We start from the raw sequence: 18,468 nt of genomic DNA, 5'->3' as shown, positions 1-18,468 counted from the left end.
TTTTTAACTTAGTGTGCATACATAGATCATGCTACAACTGAATGAAACTGTTACTTTGGATTATGCAATAATGGAACAAGCGTATGAGGGTCTACAGCATTGTAGTAATAGCACAGCCACAATTTGTCCACATTTAATCAGAAGTGCTACTTTCCCTACTCAGCACCTCCTACCCTTGGTTCACCTCCTACCCTTGGTTCGCCTCCTAAAAAAGGAGTAGAAGGGAGGGCCACTTTAATGCGAGTCAGTCTGGTCAAGGGGTGTGAGCTCCAAGAGGCTCACAGAGAAGATTATGAAACTAGTGGCCGAACAGATCTTCCATGTGCTGGTTTGCTCCCAGTGGCTGTAATAATGGCCAGAGCTCCCTCCCTCTCCCCATCTCTGCCCCCCTCCTTTCTATATATCTGACTTTGCAATAAAATTAAAAAAAAAAAAAAAACTGTAACTGTTTCACCTGTTATCTGTTCTGTAGGAAAAAAATTGTTTTGCACTGAAAGAAAGGCAATAGATTGATACCTACTTTGGCTTGCCTTTTTCTCATGGGTGGATGATAATCTCAGAATTGAGCTAATTTCAAACTCTTGATCCCATAAGAGGAGTAAAAAAAAAATTTTTTTTTTTTTTTAGTTTAAATTATGTACTTGGACGGCTGGATGACAGGCCGAGGAAGCGAATCATCCACTGATTTTCCCCCAAATGGCAATGACAGTTGAGGCTGGCCCAGGCCAAAGTCTGGAGCCAGCAGCTGCATCCGGGTCTCATGTGGGTGGCAGGGGTCCACGTGGTTGGTTTCTTTCCTTACATGCACTGCCCAGCAGGGAGGTAGGTCAGCTGGGGTTTGAGTTGCTGCTGCAATGTGAGATGCTAGCACCTTCATGCTCTGTGCCATAGCGCTGGCCGGAAAATCACAACTGTGACAACTCTGAGTCCCCGTCTGTAGTCTGTTTCTGGGAGCAGAGCCCTGCTGGAAAGACGGTCATAAAGCAATTCACAGTAAGGGAAGGGTGGCATCCTGAGAGTAAATGGCAGTTACCAGTCAGAATGATTCACAGCTTCAAGGCTTCAGTTCCAGTATCCCCATAAATAACACCATGCTTACTAGAAGAGTCTAGATTTTTGGTTCAGAAAAAAAAACAATATTGATATCAATAGAGGAAATGCAAATAAGCACAAATTATCTTTCTATAAAGAATTTTTGGATTATGATTTAATGGATAGCTAGAGATGAGAAGCACGAGGATGTTCAGACAGGGCAGGTGTTAGAAGCATCAAGTGTGGAGGTGTGAATGCTCAGGCAAAAGGTGTTTATCCTTCATTGAACCTCCTGGCAGGGGACACATTGGAGCATCGCACACAGCGACGAAAATGGTGAGAAACATGGCCAGTTCTTCCTGAGATGCATGGTCTTGATCACAGCCTGTTCTTACTCATGTCGCAGAGAACAGAGACGTGTTCGGGTTGCTTTCTGATCTGTGTAGGGGTTTACATTTAGGTTGTGAGTTTCGTTGAAAACACGTGTTTGAAAGTGGACGCTGCTGGATGATTACTTGGTGAGCCCTGTGGAGTGTCCGTCTGCTGCAGTAGAGTGAGCTTGGGGAGGTGGGTGTCAGGAACACAGGGTTCCGGCACTGTGCTGCAGGCAAGTCACTTGAGCTCCCTGAGTCCTGGCCTCCTGGCCTCCTGGCCTCCAAAGTGTGAGATGACAATCAGGAGTTTCATGCTGTATTGCTTTTGATCTTGATAAAAATTTTCTGCAAGTGAAGCTCTCCACAAAACTCTTTTAAAAACAGATTAGAATTACTTAAAGGGAGGTGGGGAGCTTAAAGTCCCAAAACTTCTTCCCCAAAGTTCTAAAGGCATGGAGAAGACACACCTGCAAAACGTTCTCTGATTCTTGCATTGACAGAGTAGAAGTTCTTAACACATTTAATTAGGTAATGTAATACTATATGTTAAACACATTTAATCCATAGGAGATACTGGTGCAGTAGGCAATTAAAAAACAGCAACAACAACACTGGGCTTCCTTGTAGGACACTTGAAGAATGAAAAGCATACAAGAGGTTCTGTGGCTTTTTCTAAAAGCAAAGCTCATACTGTGTAGAGATTCAAGGCAGCAATTTTGATCCCTAAAAATCACTGCAGAAAGTAAGAATGTTGAACCTGTATGTTTTAATTCTGCAAGATCTTAAAAAATATTGGCTTCATTTACTTTTTAGATAGGAGATAAATGTACAACATTGTACTGAAATCTGAAAGTTACAGAAATGTGTAAACTTAGAAGATCTTCCCACCCCTGCCCTCAACTGCCCAGCTTCCCAGTTCCCTGGTCTGGGAGGGGTCACCCTCACCAGCTTCCCCCTACCAGGATGCTGTGTTTATGGCAGCGCTGGCAGATTGGTGAGTGAACTAGTTTGCTCTGACTGCTATATAGCATGATCCCAAAATGGGTGGCTGAAAACGGTGGGCACATATTCTCTCCCAGGTCTGAAGGACAGAATTTTAAAGTCAGTCACTGGGTAGAAATCAAGGCGTTGACATTGGGTTGAAATTGAGTCTGTATTCCAGTCTGTAGGATGCCTGTTCCAGCACCTGGGTCTGCCAGCATTCCTCACCTTAGGGCCTCATTCCTCCAACATTCAAAGTGAGCATCTTTTCGTTGCCCTTTACCTGGTCCTCTGTGTCGCGGGTCTCCCTCTGCCTCTGTCAGCTGATGACAGTATTGCACTGGTGTGGATAATTCAACCTGATTTCATGTAGGATTTTGCTGTCTAAGAAAGCGTTACCAGATACTAGACATTAGGAGCTTTTCATGGAGCGGGTCTCCTTTTTCACTCTACTACAGGGGTACAACAATATACTGCATACACCTTTTTGACCTTGCTTCTGACGGTGGAATGACCTAAAGGGTCCATTAATTTATAACTAGGTTAATAAACTATGATATATGTTAAGAATAGAGTATGGTAAAATGGGCGCACTGACATGGAACTGTTACCAGTAGGAAAAAACAATCTGCAGGGTACATGAATAAGGTGGAAATATGGAAACAGATATATCACACTTTAAGGTGGCTTCTCTAGAGTGTAAAACTAGAGGACTTTCCCTCCCCCTCTCACCCCACCCCTGGCGACGGGAAAGGGAGTGGTGTGATCTATATTTAAAGGTAAAATAACTGGGCCTGGTGCAGTAACCTAGTGACTAAAGTCCTCGCCTTGCACACACTGGGATCCCGCATGTGTGCTGGTTCATGTCCGAGGTGCTCCACTTCCCACCCAGCTCCCGGCTTGTGGCCTGGGAAAACAGTCGAGGGCAGCCCAGTGCCTTGGGACCCTGCACCCACCTGGGAGACCTGAAAGAAGCTCCTGGCTCCAGATTGGCTCCACTCCAGCCACTTGGGGAGTGAACTGGCAGCTCCAGCCAGGTGGCAGGGGCGTTGCTCTACCTAGTGTTGGAGGGAGCTGGAGAGGAAGCCAGGCAGCCAGGACTCCAGTGCGAGCTGCTGGTGTCCTGGGTGATGGCCTAACTGCATCACAGCACTGGCCCTATTTTATGTAAAATGTTGTGTTGAAGTATTTTAGTCACATGTGCTTTATAGTAAACTCAGAAGAAAATGGGCTTGGATTTTATTTTTTTGGATAAAATATGTTGCAAATGTAATTGAGGATGATTAAAATTTACTTTTGGTTTGTCTCCTAGATAGCAGACCCAACATTAGCCGAAATGGGCAGAAACCTGAAGGAAGCAATGAAGATGCTGGAGGACAGTCAGAGGTGAGTGGGGCGGGGGAGGCCTGGGGGCGGCTGCCTGGCCAGCCGGCCTGCTGACCTGCTGACCTGCGGCCTGCTGTCCACGGCTCCAGCTGCCTTCCACTGATGGCACCTCTTGGCTCTAAGTCACACAGCCTCAGTGGGCTTTGAAATGGCTGTTTACCTTGGGGAGAAGGCACTCTGTAATTAAAGGATTTTTAAATTGAAGGAAGGACATGTAATTTTCACTTCTATTACAAGTTTCATTTACTTACTAATAGATTGATTTGAACCTATAAATAGTTCTTAATGTAGATTCAGGTCATAAGAGCATCAGCTAAGCAAGAAATGAGTTGAAGTAGTTTTTTGGTTTTTTTCCCCTTGTTTTTCTTTTCATGAAATTCAGACTACACCCAAAACTCTGGAGGGGAAGCCAGTGGGGTAGATGTGTTTTAGGGTAGCCAGTGTGGGTGTGTTTGCATGTTGCAATGTTAAAAGTTGAGTGTGATGAAATAAACAGCTTTTGTCTCCCTCACCTTAGAAGAACAGAGGAGGAAAACGGAAAGAAGCTCATAGCGGAGGATATTCCAGGGCCACTCCCGGGCAGGTAGGTAACAGTGGAAAAACAGTCCCTTTGTTGCGTTGGGTTTTTCTTAAATCAGGATTTTACCATTGTTGATTTACGGTTTTAACAAGCACAGAGCACATTTAAGTAGAGCTATGTGGAGTGTGCTGTTAGAAACCCAAAACACCATTGCTCATTGGTGACACTGCCTTGCCAGCCAACTTCTCTCCCTTTCCCATTCAGATTTTCTTATTATTTGAAAGGGAGAGTTACAGAGATTAGAAGGAGCATATCTTCCATATTGCCAGTTCATCTTTCACATGATCACAACCAGCTGTGGAGCTGGGCCGGCGCAAAGCCGGGAGCCTCTTCAGGTCTCCTGTGTAGGTGTGGGGGCTCAAGCACTTGGGTCATCTGCTGTTGCTTTCCCAGGCGTGTTAGCTGGGAGCTGGAGCCAATGTGGACCAGCACCCATATGGAATAGTGGTGCCACAGGCAGAAGAAGCCTGCTGTGCCTTTGTGTCAGTTTCCCTCTCCTCCCATCTGGAACTGAATGCAACTTCGTGACTCACAGGCAATGTATCTGTTGATATTTACAACTGGATTTTCACATTTAAAACCTGTAATCTATTTGGTAGACAGCTTTATTTTGTAAGAGAGATCTTAATTTGATTAAATTTGTGATTTTTATAATGCAAAAAGTTCCAACAATATCATCTTTATTACTAGCAGAGTGATTATTTTTTTTCTTTTTGGCCACCTAATCTAATCTCACAAGTCTTTGTGGTTTGGGCTTGTAGGGAAAATATGAGGAAAATAGGTGACAGAAATTTTCATAGAATGTTAGTCTGGAATAAGAGTCACTGCACAGGTTCTTGCAACAATTTTTTTTTTATAACCAGGAAACTGTATATGGGTAAACAGTACAACTCCCTTAAATTGTCCTTTGACCTTAACGTAAACTGTGTAAGATTACAAAAGAAAGGCATGGAAGAGGGGTCATAGGGGCCAGTAAACACCCAGATACTAATATTTTTAAAAAGTTACTCCTGCTTATAGCCTAAGTGGTACCCATTTGAAACCCTCTTGGTGTAAAATACTTTGAACAACTTGGTACAGGAAGTCAGTCCTGTGTCTCTACCTCAGCTGTAATTCTCAGATTGATGGCGGATTAAAGCCGCTGGTCTGGAGGCTTCGCACGGTAAGGCTCACGTCCAGCGTAGACCGCAGTGTTCTATAGCGCTACGCTCAGCCATGTGGCCAGCACCTGGTGTGCCTCATGGGCTCCTGCCTGTCCTAAGCTCTGTGGTGTCCAGAGCGAGCGCCCCGTCACTGGGAGGTCAGCACCCTGGGGTTTGGGGACATTGTTTTGACGTTATTTTTTGGAGGAGAAAACATACTAGTCATAGTCTGACTAATGGAAGAATGATATTTTTATATCACACCTGTCATAAGTTGCCTTGCCTGTCTTTGCTCACTGTTTTAGGCATTTGAGTGCTTGAAGTTTTCACCCCACATAATGAGCAGTTAGAAGTAAATGTTTAAGATTCAAGCCAATTTCAAGTGTCCTGGCTTGGGGAAGAGCTGGTAGTAAATGCCACTTGTTGTATTACATAGTTAAGTCTGTCCAGACAAGACTCCTACAGAAGAAAACCAGATATACCAGTAGCTCAAAACACCCAAGGTGCTTCTGTAAGCTGGTAGCATCTTACATGGACAACATGTTTATTAGATACTCTCTGTCCTCCAGTAGAAAATTCAGATGAACCAGTTTACAAAAATACTGCTGAAGTAAGACTGGCAAATTTTTTAAAAGATCACTTAATTAATTTATTATTTATTTGAAAGGAGGAGTAACAAAGAAGTTACATTCACTGATACTCCTTCAAAGATAGTAGAAACCAGGAACTCCATTTGCATCTCCTAAGGGTGGCAGGGGTTCAGTTGCTTGGGCGTCTTCAGCCTTCCTCCATGCGCATTAACAGGGTGCTGAGTTGGAGGCAGAGCATAGGGGACACGGAACTGGATGCTGGCTAGGTAAGCAATGGCTTTATAACCCCTTGTGCCAGCTCCTGACTAGTGAAGCTTTTATAAATCAAATTCCTATTTGGGTAAAATGAATTAGTCACAAGAATTCTGTTTAGAATTTGAGGTTTGTTTGTTTTTAGGAATGTGTAAACTATCTCAAATACCTCTTTCTCTTATAGCTACTCAACTGTAAAAAAAAAAAAAAATTATTAATAGCCAAAGCTAGTTTGAATGGGAGAGATGGTGGCAGAGTGGTGCTGGTTGTGTCACTCTTTCTACCAGTCTAATTCTTTTCTTCTGCAGTGGGCAGGATATGGTGAGCATCCTCCAGTTGGTTCAGACCCTGATGCACGGAGAGGAGGAAGAGGAGCCCCAAAGTGCTCGGTAATGGAGACCGGCTGGAGGCAACAGCTGCCATCCCAAAGTTCATGTGTTGTTTTTATTTTCCTTTTCATCCTTTCTGATTTGTTTATTTATTTATTTTTAAGATTCCTTTATTTGGAAGTCAGAGAATAAGGACTTTCATTCATTGGTTCCCTTCCCAAGGGTCTATAATGGCCGGGGCTAAGCTAGGCAGAAGCCAGGAACAACTTCCGTGTTTCCTGTATGGGCCAAACCCTAGGGTCATGCCGTCCTTGACTGCTTTTCCATGGCAGATTGTTCTAGTTCAAAGTCAGATGATGAAAAGGAATGTACAAAGGCTTTTTTCTTTCCTACCTTTGCCTCCCAGTTCTCTCCCTAGTGATAGTGGTTTCTCTGGCGTGCTAGGTGTGTGTGCACACTTATATACACTCACAAGCAAAATATCTGTGCACACCTTTCCAGTACAGAAATACTGTGTACATGTTGTGTTGTGCATCTCGATGTTTCTCTGTCTTGGGTTCAGTGCCTTTTCAGTACACAAGGTGCTCTCTCCCTTTTTTTTTTTTTTGACATAGTTTTATGTGAAAGGCAGAGGAAGACAGTGATACCTGCCTGCTCGTTCACTGCCCAGATGCCCTCAGCAGCTGCGGCTGGATCAGGCCAAAGTGGGCAGCTGAGACTCCAGATTCAGACTCCGACATGGGTGGCAGGGACCCAAGGGTGCTAGGAACCCTGCTCCCAGGGCTATCTACATGGCAGGAAACTGATTCATACTGGTTCTTGACAAAGTCGTTTCTGCTAATCTTATCATGAGTCTATTTCCTATAGCTCTTAAAAAATCACCAATTTTAACATGATTTTAAGACGGGAAATAATTTAAGAATTATAGATTCTTAGTAAAAAAAAAAGAAAAAAAGAAAGAAAGATGATTTGTTTCCTAGATCCTGAGTTTTTCAAGCTTTCTCTCCCCAAAAGCAGTCAGGATTTACATGTATTGAGTCTTCTGAATTTCTGCTTTCTGAACCAATAAGTGGATTTTGAGTGCAGTGTAAACTTCTAATTTGTGTCTTAGTTCCATTTCCTACTTTATGTTTGTTCTCTTTTAATACTTTTTTCATCTAATGAATTTTAATTAACAGAATCCAAGACATTGGAGAACAAGGGCACATGGCTTTGTTGGGACACAGCCTGGGAGCTTATATTTCAACTCTGGACAAAGAGAAGCTAAGAAAACTTACAACAAGAATACTTTCAGATACTACCTTATGGCTCTGCAGAATCTTCAGGTAAAATAATTGCGAGCCTTTACTTTCCATCAAAGACAGAAGTTAGGTACAGAATGTGAGAGATTGTTTTTGGGGAAATACACCTGGATTCAAATTTGTCTCTTGGAAGGGTTCCTTACTTGGCCTTTCCATGCCTCAGTGTCATCTATTAAGTGGAAATAATATTAATATCTATCTCATGGAATTGTTGTACGTGTAATGATTCCACATACTAGAAGGAGCTGAGATTTTGAGAACGTGTAACTTTGGTAGTGCCATCCACTCCTGGGTTTCTATTTGGCATGTGCTAATGGAAGAAAGAGCCATACTCTGACTCAAATACATTTAATCATAGTATTTCTAAACACTAATCCTAGTGTTAACTCATGGTTTCATAGAAAGGAAACTTTTGTAAAGAAGATGAATATATGTTGTGAAGTAGAAATTTGCTATATGCTGTGGTAATCTTGGCATTCTTACAGAAGTTGGTAAGGGAAACAAGACCCGTGTATTGTGTTTTCTGTGTCTCATGGAGGACTGTTTGCCTGACCATGAACCGTTTCACTTGAGAAACTTCTGCTTTCAGATGTTGGGGAAGAGCCTACATAAAACATTATGAAACATTACAAACCTAGTTCCTGTAATCAATTCTCCCTCCTTCGCAAGTAGATTGTGGTCAAAGCAAAATCAGCCTGGCTAGTTTCTGTCATTTTGCTCTGAACATTTTAGGCGTAAAGTCCAAGCACTATCTCTATCCACTGTCCAGCATGATCCACTGCTGCTGTGTGCACAGAATAAGCCAGAGCTGCCATCTTCAGGCTTTTTCTTGGTGGAGTTGGGTGTGGATGGAGGAGCAGCCCTTGCTCTTTCGTAACTTCGAGTCTGGATGGTTGCCAGCCATCTAAGATGAGGTGTTACACGTTCCTATAAACACATCTGCCTGATCTAGGTAACGGTTTGTAACAGTAGAAAAGTGCTTCACGTATAAAATCATAATTAGCCAGCTACAAGAGCATGTTAACATGTGAGTGTCTCAACAGGTATGAAAATGGATGTGCTTATTTCCATGAAGAAGAGAGAGAAGGCCTTGCAAAGATCTGTAGGCTTGCGATCCACTCTCGATATGAGGACTTTGTGGTGGATGGATTCAATGTTCTCTATAAGGAAAAACCTGTTATATATATTAGTGCTGCTGCCAGACCTGGCCTGGGCCAATACCTTTGTAACCAGGTAATGTGGCAGTGTGTGAATGTTTTAAAGAAGCAGTCTGTTACTTTGTTTTGAGATTTCTAGAGCTTGTAGACTACTTTCCCTAATTCATTTTTTAAAAATACAGGTAAATTTTTAAATGAAGAATATATTAGATGGATTTGCAAAACATTTTTTTAAATTTTCATATTTATTTGAAGGGAAGAAAAGACATCTTCCATCTGATGATACATTCCCCAAATGCAATCCCCTGCAACAGGCAGGGCTGGGCCAGGGTAAAGCCAGGAACCCAGGACGCAAGTACCGGAGCTATCATCTGGTGTCTCCCAGGGTGCACATTAGCATGAGGCTGCATTGGAAGCTGGCTATTTGGAACTTTGGTTTGGGATGCTGTGTTATGCAGCAGTCCCGAGCAGTGACAACCACTGGGCCAAATGCCTGCCCCAGTTTTTACTTGTTTTTAATTGCCCAAATACAGTCACAGTCTACATTTTACTTTCCACACTTTAACTAGAGGTGTGTATGTGTGTATATATGTAGTTGTTTTGTTTTAAGAAAATTTTATTGGAAAGGCAGATTTTACAGAGAAGAGAGACAAAGATCTTCTGTCCACTGATTCATTCCCTAAGTGGTCGCAATGGCCAGGGCTGAGCAGATCCAGGGCCAGGAGCCTCTGCTGGGTTTCCCCGATAGGTGCAAGATGCCAAAGTTTTTGGAACATCCTCCACTACTTTGCAAAGCCAGAAACAGTGAGCTGGATGGGAAGTGGAGCGGCCAGGACGCAATCCAGCACCCATTGTGGGATCCTGGTGCATGGCAAGGCGAGGATGAGCCACTAGGCCAGACCCACATTTTTTGTTTGTTTGTTTGTTTGCTTGTTGTAAGATTTACTTGTTTATTTGAAAGGCAAAAGTTTTGGAGAGGGAAAGTAGAGACAGAGCTTCCATCTCCTGGCTCATTCTAAATGGCCACAGTGGCCCAGCTCAGGCTGAAGCCAGGATCAGGAGCTTATTCCATGTCTCCCACATGGGCACAGGGGCCCAAGTGCTTGGCCCTCTTCCGCTGCTTTTCCAGGTATGTTCACAGGGAGCTAGTTTGCAAGTAGGACAGCTAGGGCTCCATCTGGCACCAATATAGGATGCTGGTACTACAGAGAGAGGCTTAACTATGCCACAATGCCAGCTCCACTAACATGTTTCTTTGTTTTTATAATTTATATTTGTTGGAAAGACAGATTTATAGAGAGAAAGATCATGCTTCCACTGACACACTCCCCAAATGGCTGCAAAAGCAAGAGTTGAGCCGATCCAAAGCCAGGAGCCCGAAGCCACCTTTGGGTCTCCCATGCAGGGGCAGGGTCCCAAGGCTTTGGGTCTTCCTCTATTGCTTTCCCAGGCCACAAGCAGGGAGCTGGATGAGAAGCAGGGCCACCAGGATTAGAACTGGCGCCCATTGGGATCCCAGTGTGTGCAAGATAAGGACTTTGGCCATTAGGCTACTATGTTGGGCCCTGTTTTTATCTTTTTAATTCTACTTTCTACAAACTTTTGATGTTGTTCTTATATACCATGACATGCTACAACTGCTGACAGTTCTTAAAACTAAACTATTCACATATTGAAAGCTGAAAATGAAGAATGTAAAATTAATTTGACAGTAATCTTCCATCTACAACACTGACTTGTTTTATAAAAAAAGTCTGCTTTTCCATATATACTGCTTTTTTTAAAAGATATATTTATTTTTATTGGAAAGGCGGATATACAGAGAGGAGGAGAGACAGAGAGGAAGATCTTCCATTTGATGGTTCACTCCCCAAGTGAGCGCAACGGCTAGAGCTGAGCCGATCCGAAGCCGGGAACCCGGAGCCTCCTCCAGGTCTCCCACACAGGTGCAGGGTCCCAAAGTTCTGGACCGTCCTCGACTGCTTTCCCAGGCCACAAGCAGGGAGCTGTGGATGGGAAGCAGGGCTGCCGGGATTAGAACCGGCAACCATATGGGATCCTGGGCGTGTAAGACGAGGACTTTAACTACTATGCTATCGCTCTGGGCCCACATATATACTGCTGCTTAGGGGCGGTGGCCATGTAGATTACATTCTGTTCTTGGAATATCTTTAGCTGTTACCAGGAATGCTTGGAGGAAGAATACTAAATTATGCCACCCCAACCCTCTGGAATGTTCAAGGTTCAGCCATCTTTCTCTTGGAAAATGTTTTGTTATCGTATATTCTAGAATATACCAGAGATAGATACTTGTCCTATTCAAAAATCTTTTGCATTGTATTCTCTCACCCTACTTTTTTGTTTAACTTTATAAATATATGTAAACATTTTTTTAAATATTGCTACGCGCTCCTCAGGAGAGTTTTTGTGAGTCACTGTGCCTTGTCTCAGAGCCTTTCACAGTCACGTGCGCGTGGGGTGGCAGAGATCTTTGATGTCAAGTTGCGTGTCTTTTCTTGCAGCTCGGCTTACCCTTCCCCTGCTTGTGCCGGGTGCCCTGTAACACGATGTTTGGATCCCAGCACCAGATGGTGAGTTTTCCTTTTGGCTTGTGAAATAATGCAGAGTTGTGTTTTGAAGCTGTGTCTTCCTTGTAGCTGCTTGTTTTAGTTTCTGCGTTGTCTGCGTGTTGGAACTTCCTTGAAGGTGTGTGTGTGTGTGGGTCAGGAACACCCGGCTTGTAAGGAATCTTCCAGTCATCACATATGACACTTGCTTTAGGTAGGAACACAGAAGCCCAATGAATACCAGAAATTCCTTCTATAGCTCTTCTCCCCGCCTCCCTTTGAGGGTGTTGCCATGCACTGGTTCACTCTCCTTAATGGCTGTAATAACTGAGCCTGGCCTGAGACAAGGGCCAGCAGCCCTGAGTCTCCCACATGGGTAGCAGGAACCCCATAATTACTGCAGCCATTGCCACTGCTTTCCAGTGTCTGCATTATCAGGAAGCTGGAGACAGGAACCGGGAGTCAAGCCTAAGCATTCCATTATGGGGCACAGGTGTCTCAACAGCCAGACTAGAGGCTTCTATTAAAACTCTTGCCTAAGTTGGCACTGCCGCCTGGATTTATGCATAGGCATATTGTGAGAATGAGGCGCCTCATCATAGTCCTGGAATTGAGTTCTGCTTATTTTTACACAAGCAGCTGGTAAACCTCTCCTTTCTGAAGCCATGAGGAAAAGGGATAGATTTGGGGGCTCTGAATTTTTGTTTTCAAGGCAGCTTCATTTTCTGTTTCAAATACATTAAAGAATAATGATAGACACTTTTTAAAAATTGCATTGAAGGTGTTGAGAGTACATTCTCTTTAAATGTGAATGTTTGAAACTAGAGAAATGTTGGCCTTGGACATGAGCAGGTTTGCTTGAATCTCTTTAATGATTTTTTCCATTTTGTCTTTCTTTATTTTTACAGATCTATTTATTTATATTGGAAAGGCAGATCAGATTTACAGAGAGAAGAGACACAGAGTTAGATTTTCCATCCTTTGGTTCTTTCCCCAAATGGCCGCAACAGCCAGAGCTGAGCTGATCTAAAGCCAGGAGCCAGGAACTGCTTCTGGGTCTCACGTGTGTGGAGGGTCCCGTAGTTTTGAGCCATTCTGTACTGCTTCCCCAAGCCAAAAGCAGGGAGTTGTATGGAAAGTGCAGCAGCCAGGACATGAACCGGAACCCATATGGGATCCTGGTGCATGCAAGGTGAGGATTTGCCCATTGAGCCGGTGTGCTGGGCTTTCTAATTGGTCTTAAAGAAAGAGTTTGGTTTGTTTTCTTTCTTTCTTTCTTTTCTTATTTTTCTTACTTACCTACCTTCCTTCCTTCCTCTTTTTCTCTCTTTATTTTTCAGTTTGATTTTTACATTGCGGCTAGAAACATTGTTAAAAACTGACATGAGAGGACCTAATATGGTAGCCTAGTGGCTAAAGTCCTTGTCTTACATGCGCTGGAATCCCATATGGGTGCCGGTTTGTGTCTCGGCGGTCCTGCTTCCTATCCAGCTCCCTGCTTGTGGCCTGGGAAAGCAGGACCCTTCATCCACGTGTGAGACCCAGGGGAAGCTCCTGGCTCCTGGCTTCGGATTGGCTCAGCTCCAGCCGTTGCGGCCACTTGGGGAGTGAATCATTGGATGGGAGATCTTCTTCTCTGTCTCTCCTCCTCTATATATATTTGACTTTGCAATAAAAATTAAATGTTTAAAAAGAAAATTTACATGAGAGTCTTAATCTGAAAGTCGTATGTTTCCTCTGTTTTTCATTGTATAACTCTTACGTGGATTGCCTCATATTTTCGTGGCTTGTTGTTTCCAGGATGTTGCCTTTCTGGAAAAGCTGATTAAAGAGGATATAGAAGCAGGACGACTGCCTCTGGTGCTTGTTGCAAATGCTGGTAGGTATTATGGGCCTGAACCTGTCACTGCAGCTCAGTAGGGCTTGTCGTGTGGGAAGGATAGTCCACACTGGGGTGAGAGGTATAGCAGTGAATTAGCTCATTACATTTAATTCTTGAATTGTTAAGGGAATTAGTGTGCGTATGCGAAAGACTTCATTTAAGTTGTTAACTGTGTCTTCACATACTTTTCCAAGCAGAATTTTTTTTAATATGATTTACCTTTTTTTTTTTTAAAGATTTATTTTATTTTTATTGGAAAGTCAGAAATACAGAGAGGAAGAGATGATTCACTCCCCAAGTGACCGCAACAGCTAGAGCTGAGCCAATCCGAATCCAGGAGCCAGGAGCCTCTTCAGGTCTCCCACGCGGGTGCAGGGTCCCAAAGCTTTGGGCCATCCTTGACTGCTTTCCTAGGCCACAAGCAGGGAGCTGGATAGGAAGCAGGGCTGCCAGGATTAGAACCGGCACCCATATGGGATCCTGGCGCATTCAGTGAGAGGACTTTAACCACTACGCTATTGCGCTGGGTCCTCTAAGCAGAATTTTTAAACACACACTTAAACAACTACCTTCTGCATAGGTCAGCTGTCACTTTCTGCTCCCTTTTACTGCTGTATTCATGTACGTGAAACTACAGGGGCTGGCGCCATTTAGACTTATTAGGCTAAATCCTCCGTCTTCTGCGTTGGCATCCCACATGTGGGCCAATTAGAGTCCCAGCTGCCCCACTCAATCCAGCTCCCTGCCTATGGCCTGGGAGGGCAGCAGAGGACGGCTCAAGTCCTGCACCCACCTGAGAGACCCAGAAGAAGCTCCTGGCCTCATCAGCTCAGCTTCAGCTGTAGAAACCATGTGGGTAGTGAACCGCTGGATGGCAGATCCCTTCGTCTGTCTCTTCTCTCTGTAACACAGCCTCTTACATAAAAGTAATTTTTTTAATGGAGGAAAAAAAATCAGTACAGAAAAAAACATGACAGTTGATTAAATGACATAGAGGTAAGGAAGGAAAAACTAAGGCTGCCTGGGTCTCGTGCCTGTGGACAGACAGTCCTAGGAAACCAGAGCTGCTGTGGCCAAGTCATGAGCCTGGCCCGACGGCTGGCTTCTTATCCGGAGCGGCAAGCAGTGCAGATTACATTTGAAATGTCATTTGTAATTACATTAGTAAGCATGGGAAGCTTATGAACAGAAAATGAGAGTGTTGCTGAGGGAAATTAATGAAAACCCAGATGTGAAATGATATGCCATATGCCTGGGCTGGAAGGCCATCGGTAATTAAATTTTCTCCACACTAATTTATTGATTTGTCTCAGTCCCTGTCAAAACATCAGTGGACTGCAGTTTTTTGTAGAGATTGATAAACTGGTTCCATAGTATGCATGGAGACACAGAAGATGTAATAGCTAAAATATTTTTGAAAAAAAAATTTTAGACACATTACCCTATGTGACTCTAAAATAGCCCATAAAAGACAACGAGAGGCATCAATGAATTGAAAATTTAGAAATGGACTCCTGTGACATATATGGTCAGTTGATTTTTTTTTTTTAAAGATTTATTTTTATTATTTTTTTATTGGAAAGGCGGATATACAGAGAGGAGAGACAGAGAGGAAGATCTTCCGTCCGATGATTCACTCCCCAAGTGAGCGCAACGGCCGATACTATGCCGATCCGAAGCCAGGAGCCTCTTCTGGGTCTCCCACGCAGGTGCAGGGTCCCAAAGCTTTGGGCCATCCTCGACTGCCTTCCCAGGCCACAGGCAGGGAGCTGGAAGGGAAGCTGGGCTGCTGGAACAGAACCAGCGCCCATATGGGATCCCGGGCGTGCAAGGCGAGGACCCCAACCACTGCACCACCGCGCCGGGCACAGTTGATGTTTTTATAATGCCAGGGTAGTTCAAGTGAGAACGCCCGGTGTTTCTCACCAGTGTCCTTGTATAATTAGATGCACAGTGGAACAAGGGCCTGCGACCTCTGACCTCTATCTCATTCTGTACATTAAAGTCCAAAGCGGTTCACAGACCTAAAACAGAAGATGATATGACTTCTGCAAGAAGACATAGGGGACTGTCGTCACTGCCTTGAATTAGAACACAAAAAACATGAATCACAAATTTTTCACTTTATTAAAGATGAAGTGCTTTTGCTAATTTATTAAAAAAAAAACTTGTTAAAATGAAATGTAAACTACAAATGGGAGAAATATTTTTCCAAAATTTGTCTCTTAAAAAAAAAAGATTATTTACTTAAAAGAGTGAGAGATTGTCCATGTGGGTGACTCCCTCACTGGCTGCAGCAGCTGGGCTTGGCCAGGCCCAACGCCGGAGCCTGAAACTGGGCCATCCCTTGTGTAGGAGCGGGGAGCGGGATTGCAAGGGGTGCAGCCTGGTCATTCACATGGCGTGCCAGTGTTGCAGGAAGTAGCTCAACCCGTGTCGGAACACTGGCCGCCTCGGCTGAAGGGATAGTTCATCTAACAAGTCTTCCACTTTGCCGCACCAGCATCCCACATGGGCACTGGTTCTAGTCCCAGCTGTTCTGCTTCTGATCTAGCTCCCTGCTTGTGGCCTGGGAAAGCAGCAGAGAATCCTCCATGTGCTTGGGCCCCTATATCCACATGAAAGGCTTCTGGCTTTGGATCAGTTCAGCTCCGATTTGTGCTGCCATTTAGGGAGTGACTCAGTGGACAGAAGACCTTTCTCTCTGCCTTTCCTTCTCTTTGTAAATCTGCCTTTCTGATAATAAATAAATCTTAAGAAAACAAAAGCCTGGCATGTTGGCCTAGTGGCTAAAAGTGCTCGCCTTGAACACACTGGGATCCCATGTAGACACCGGTTGTATCCTGGCAGCCCTGCTTCCCATCCAGCTCCCTGCTTGTGGCCTGGGAAAGCAAGGGAGGACGGCTCGGTGCCTGGGGACCCTACCCCCACGTGGGAGACCTGGAAGGAGCTCCTGGTTCCTGACTTTGGATCAGCTCAGCTCTGGCTGTTGTGATCACTTGGGGAATGAATCATTTGACGGAAGATCTTCCTCTCGGTCTCTCCTCCTCTCTGTATATCTGACTTTGCAATAAAAAATTAAATATTTTTTTTAAAAAAGTGAAACACTGGCCCCCCAAACATTTTTCTAACCAAAAAACTTGTATCCAAAATGTATAGAAACTTCACCTCTGTAATAAGGAGATAATACAGTTTTTAAAATGAATGAGAGATTTGGACAGTTCACCAAAGAATGTATATATAAATGTGTAAGTACTTGCAAAGTCTTAACAACATTATTCATTAGAGAAATACAAATTAAAGCTACAATAAAATATATTTATGTCTGATAGAATGGTTTGAATAAAAAACACAGAACCAGGCCTGGCGCAATAGCCTAGTGGCTAAATCCTGCCATGGTTTTTGGGCTGTCCTCTGCTCTTTCCCAGGCACATTAGTTTCAGGTCTCAAACCCTGCCCTTGTTGGATGCTATCATTGCAGGTGTAGCTTAACTTGTGCCATAACTCCAGTCCCTGCCTCTCTGCCTTCCAGGTAAATACAAATGATTCAACAGCCCACATCATTTTGGAAATAAAATTGGAAGATTTTACTTTATCTGACTTTAAAGCCAAAGATAATCAAAACCCTATAAGAATAAGCAAAGAAAAAGAGAATTGAGAAGTAGGTTCATGTGACAAAGAGGTGATTGTGGGGCTGCAGTTGGCATGTGACTGCCTTACAGTCACACAGTAGACATGCGGGGGGTTAGTCAGCAGCCACTGCCAAGAAGTATGGACTGGAATCTGAATGTGGGCTGGTCACTAAAACCCAGCACTGTGCACAGAGGGTCCTGTGGCACAGCCTGGACACAGGCACTGAGTCTTGTTTCAAGTAAGCTTCCTTTCTAAGTCTGTCCATTTTGTTTTGTTTGGTTGAAGGATAAAATTTTCAGCCATTTTCCTGGCATACACTTTGCAAAAAAAAAAAAAAATTCACGCTGTGTTTATTCAGGCAGTTCATGAGAGTTTGAAATGTTACTAATTGGGTTTTTGCTAACTGGAAACTTAGGCACGGTCAGAATGGGTGATTCCGGATTTAAGTTCTCTCTGAGAAGCGGTCTGCCCAGCAGCTTGTGGAGGACAAGTGATCATGTGGGGTGGGAGCGGGGCTTGATATGAGTGTGTTTAAACTGGCTTCAGAATGCACACAGATTCTATGTTAACCTGTGGGACAAGAACCCAGTTTCATCTATGGGTTTTTACACAGGACACACCTAAGTGAAAACACATAGTAAGTGACACTAAAATAAAAGATTGGGAAATGAAGTACTCTACTCTGGTGGCGCTGGGGTTGGATGCATCGCTCGCTAGAGGAGAGAAGTTATGGATGCTTCTGAGCACCGCTAAAGGAAAAGCACGGAGGAGGGCGGGCGTGGAGTGACACCTCACAGTGTTGGTGAGAGGCCTGAGTGTGTTCGTGTAATGAAGGATGCGCACCCTTCCAAACAGGCACAAAACAGCTTGCAAAAGTTAATCTTAAGTCAGTCCACAAAGAAGATCACATAAGATAAGGATAAAATACTGTGCTTCCTCACAGGGAGGAGATCGTGTCTATAAAAACCTGCATGTTGTAAAAGGACTCAAATATTTGTTCTTTCAGTATCCTTATTTGTTCTTTCCTAGGAACTGCAGCAGTGGGTCACACGGACAAGATTGGCCGTTTGAAGGAGCTGTGTGAGCAGTACAACATCTGGCTTCACGTGGAGGGGTGAGTAGGCGCTGCACTTGGGCATCATGCCAAGCAGACGTCCAGGCTCACACTCTGCAATGGTCGTTACCGATTGAGCTCTTGGGACCGCGGATAACAGAACACCCACCCCGGTGGGCTTAGCTGAATGGGATTCCATTGACTCATA

General features: G+C 44.0%; 1 protein-coding gene across 2 annotated transcripts in view; it reads left to right on the top strand.

Moving 5' to 3' along the window:
• Window positions 1–18,468, top strand: part of PDXDC1 (pyridoxal dependent decarboxylase domain containing 1) — a 47,844-nt gene that overhangs the window by 11,674 nt on the left and 17,702 nt on the right. Inside the window, exons 2-9 of one of the 2 annotated variants that reach the window (XM_040973244.1) lie at window positions 3,700–3,773; window positions 4,294–4,356; window positions 6,646–6,726; window positions 7,845–7,991; window positions 9,011–9,200; window positions 11,647–11,715; window positions 13,492–13,570; window positions 18,236–18,320. In XM_040973244.1, the coding sequence (XP_040829178.1) occupies window positions 3,700–3,773; window positions 4,294–4,356; window positions 6,646–6,726; window positions 7,845–7,991; window positions 9,011–9,200; window positions 11,647–11,715; window positions 13,492–13,570; window positions 18,236–18,320 (788 nt within the window). Of the gene's footprint in view, window positions 1–3,699; window positions 3,774–4,290; window positions 4,357–6,645; window positions 6,727–7,844; window positions 7,992–9,010; window positions 9,201–11,646; window positions 11,716–13,491; window positions 13,571–18,235; window positions 18,321–18,468 lie in introns of both variants that reach the window. The other variant, XM_040973243.1, reaches the window with a different exon arrangement.

The sequence above is a fragment of the Ochotona curzoniae genome, unplaced genomic scaffold, assembly GCF_017591425.1.
Source record: "Ochotona curzoniae isolate NIBS_2020 unplaced genomic scaffold, NIBS_Ocur_1.0 contig_2321, whole genome shotgun sequence".
Lineage (NCBI taxonomy): Eukaryota > Metazoa > Chordata > Mammalia > Lagomorpha > Ochotonidae > Ochotona > Ochotona curzoniae.
Note: the sequence above shows the minus strand (reverse complement) of the source record. Positions and strands in the feature narration are given on the sequence as shown.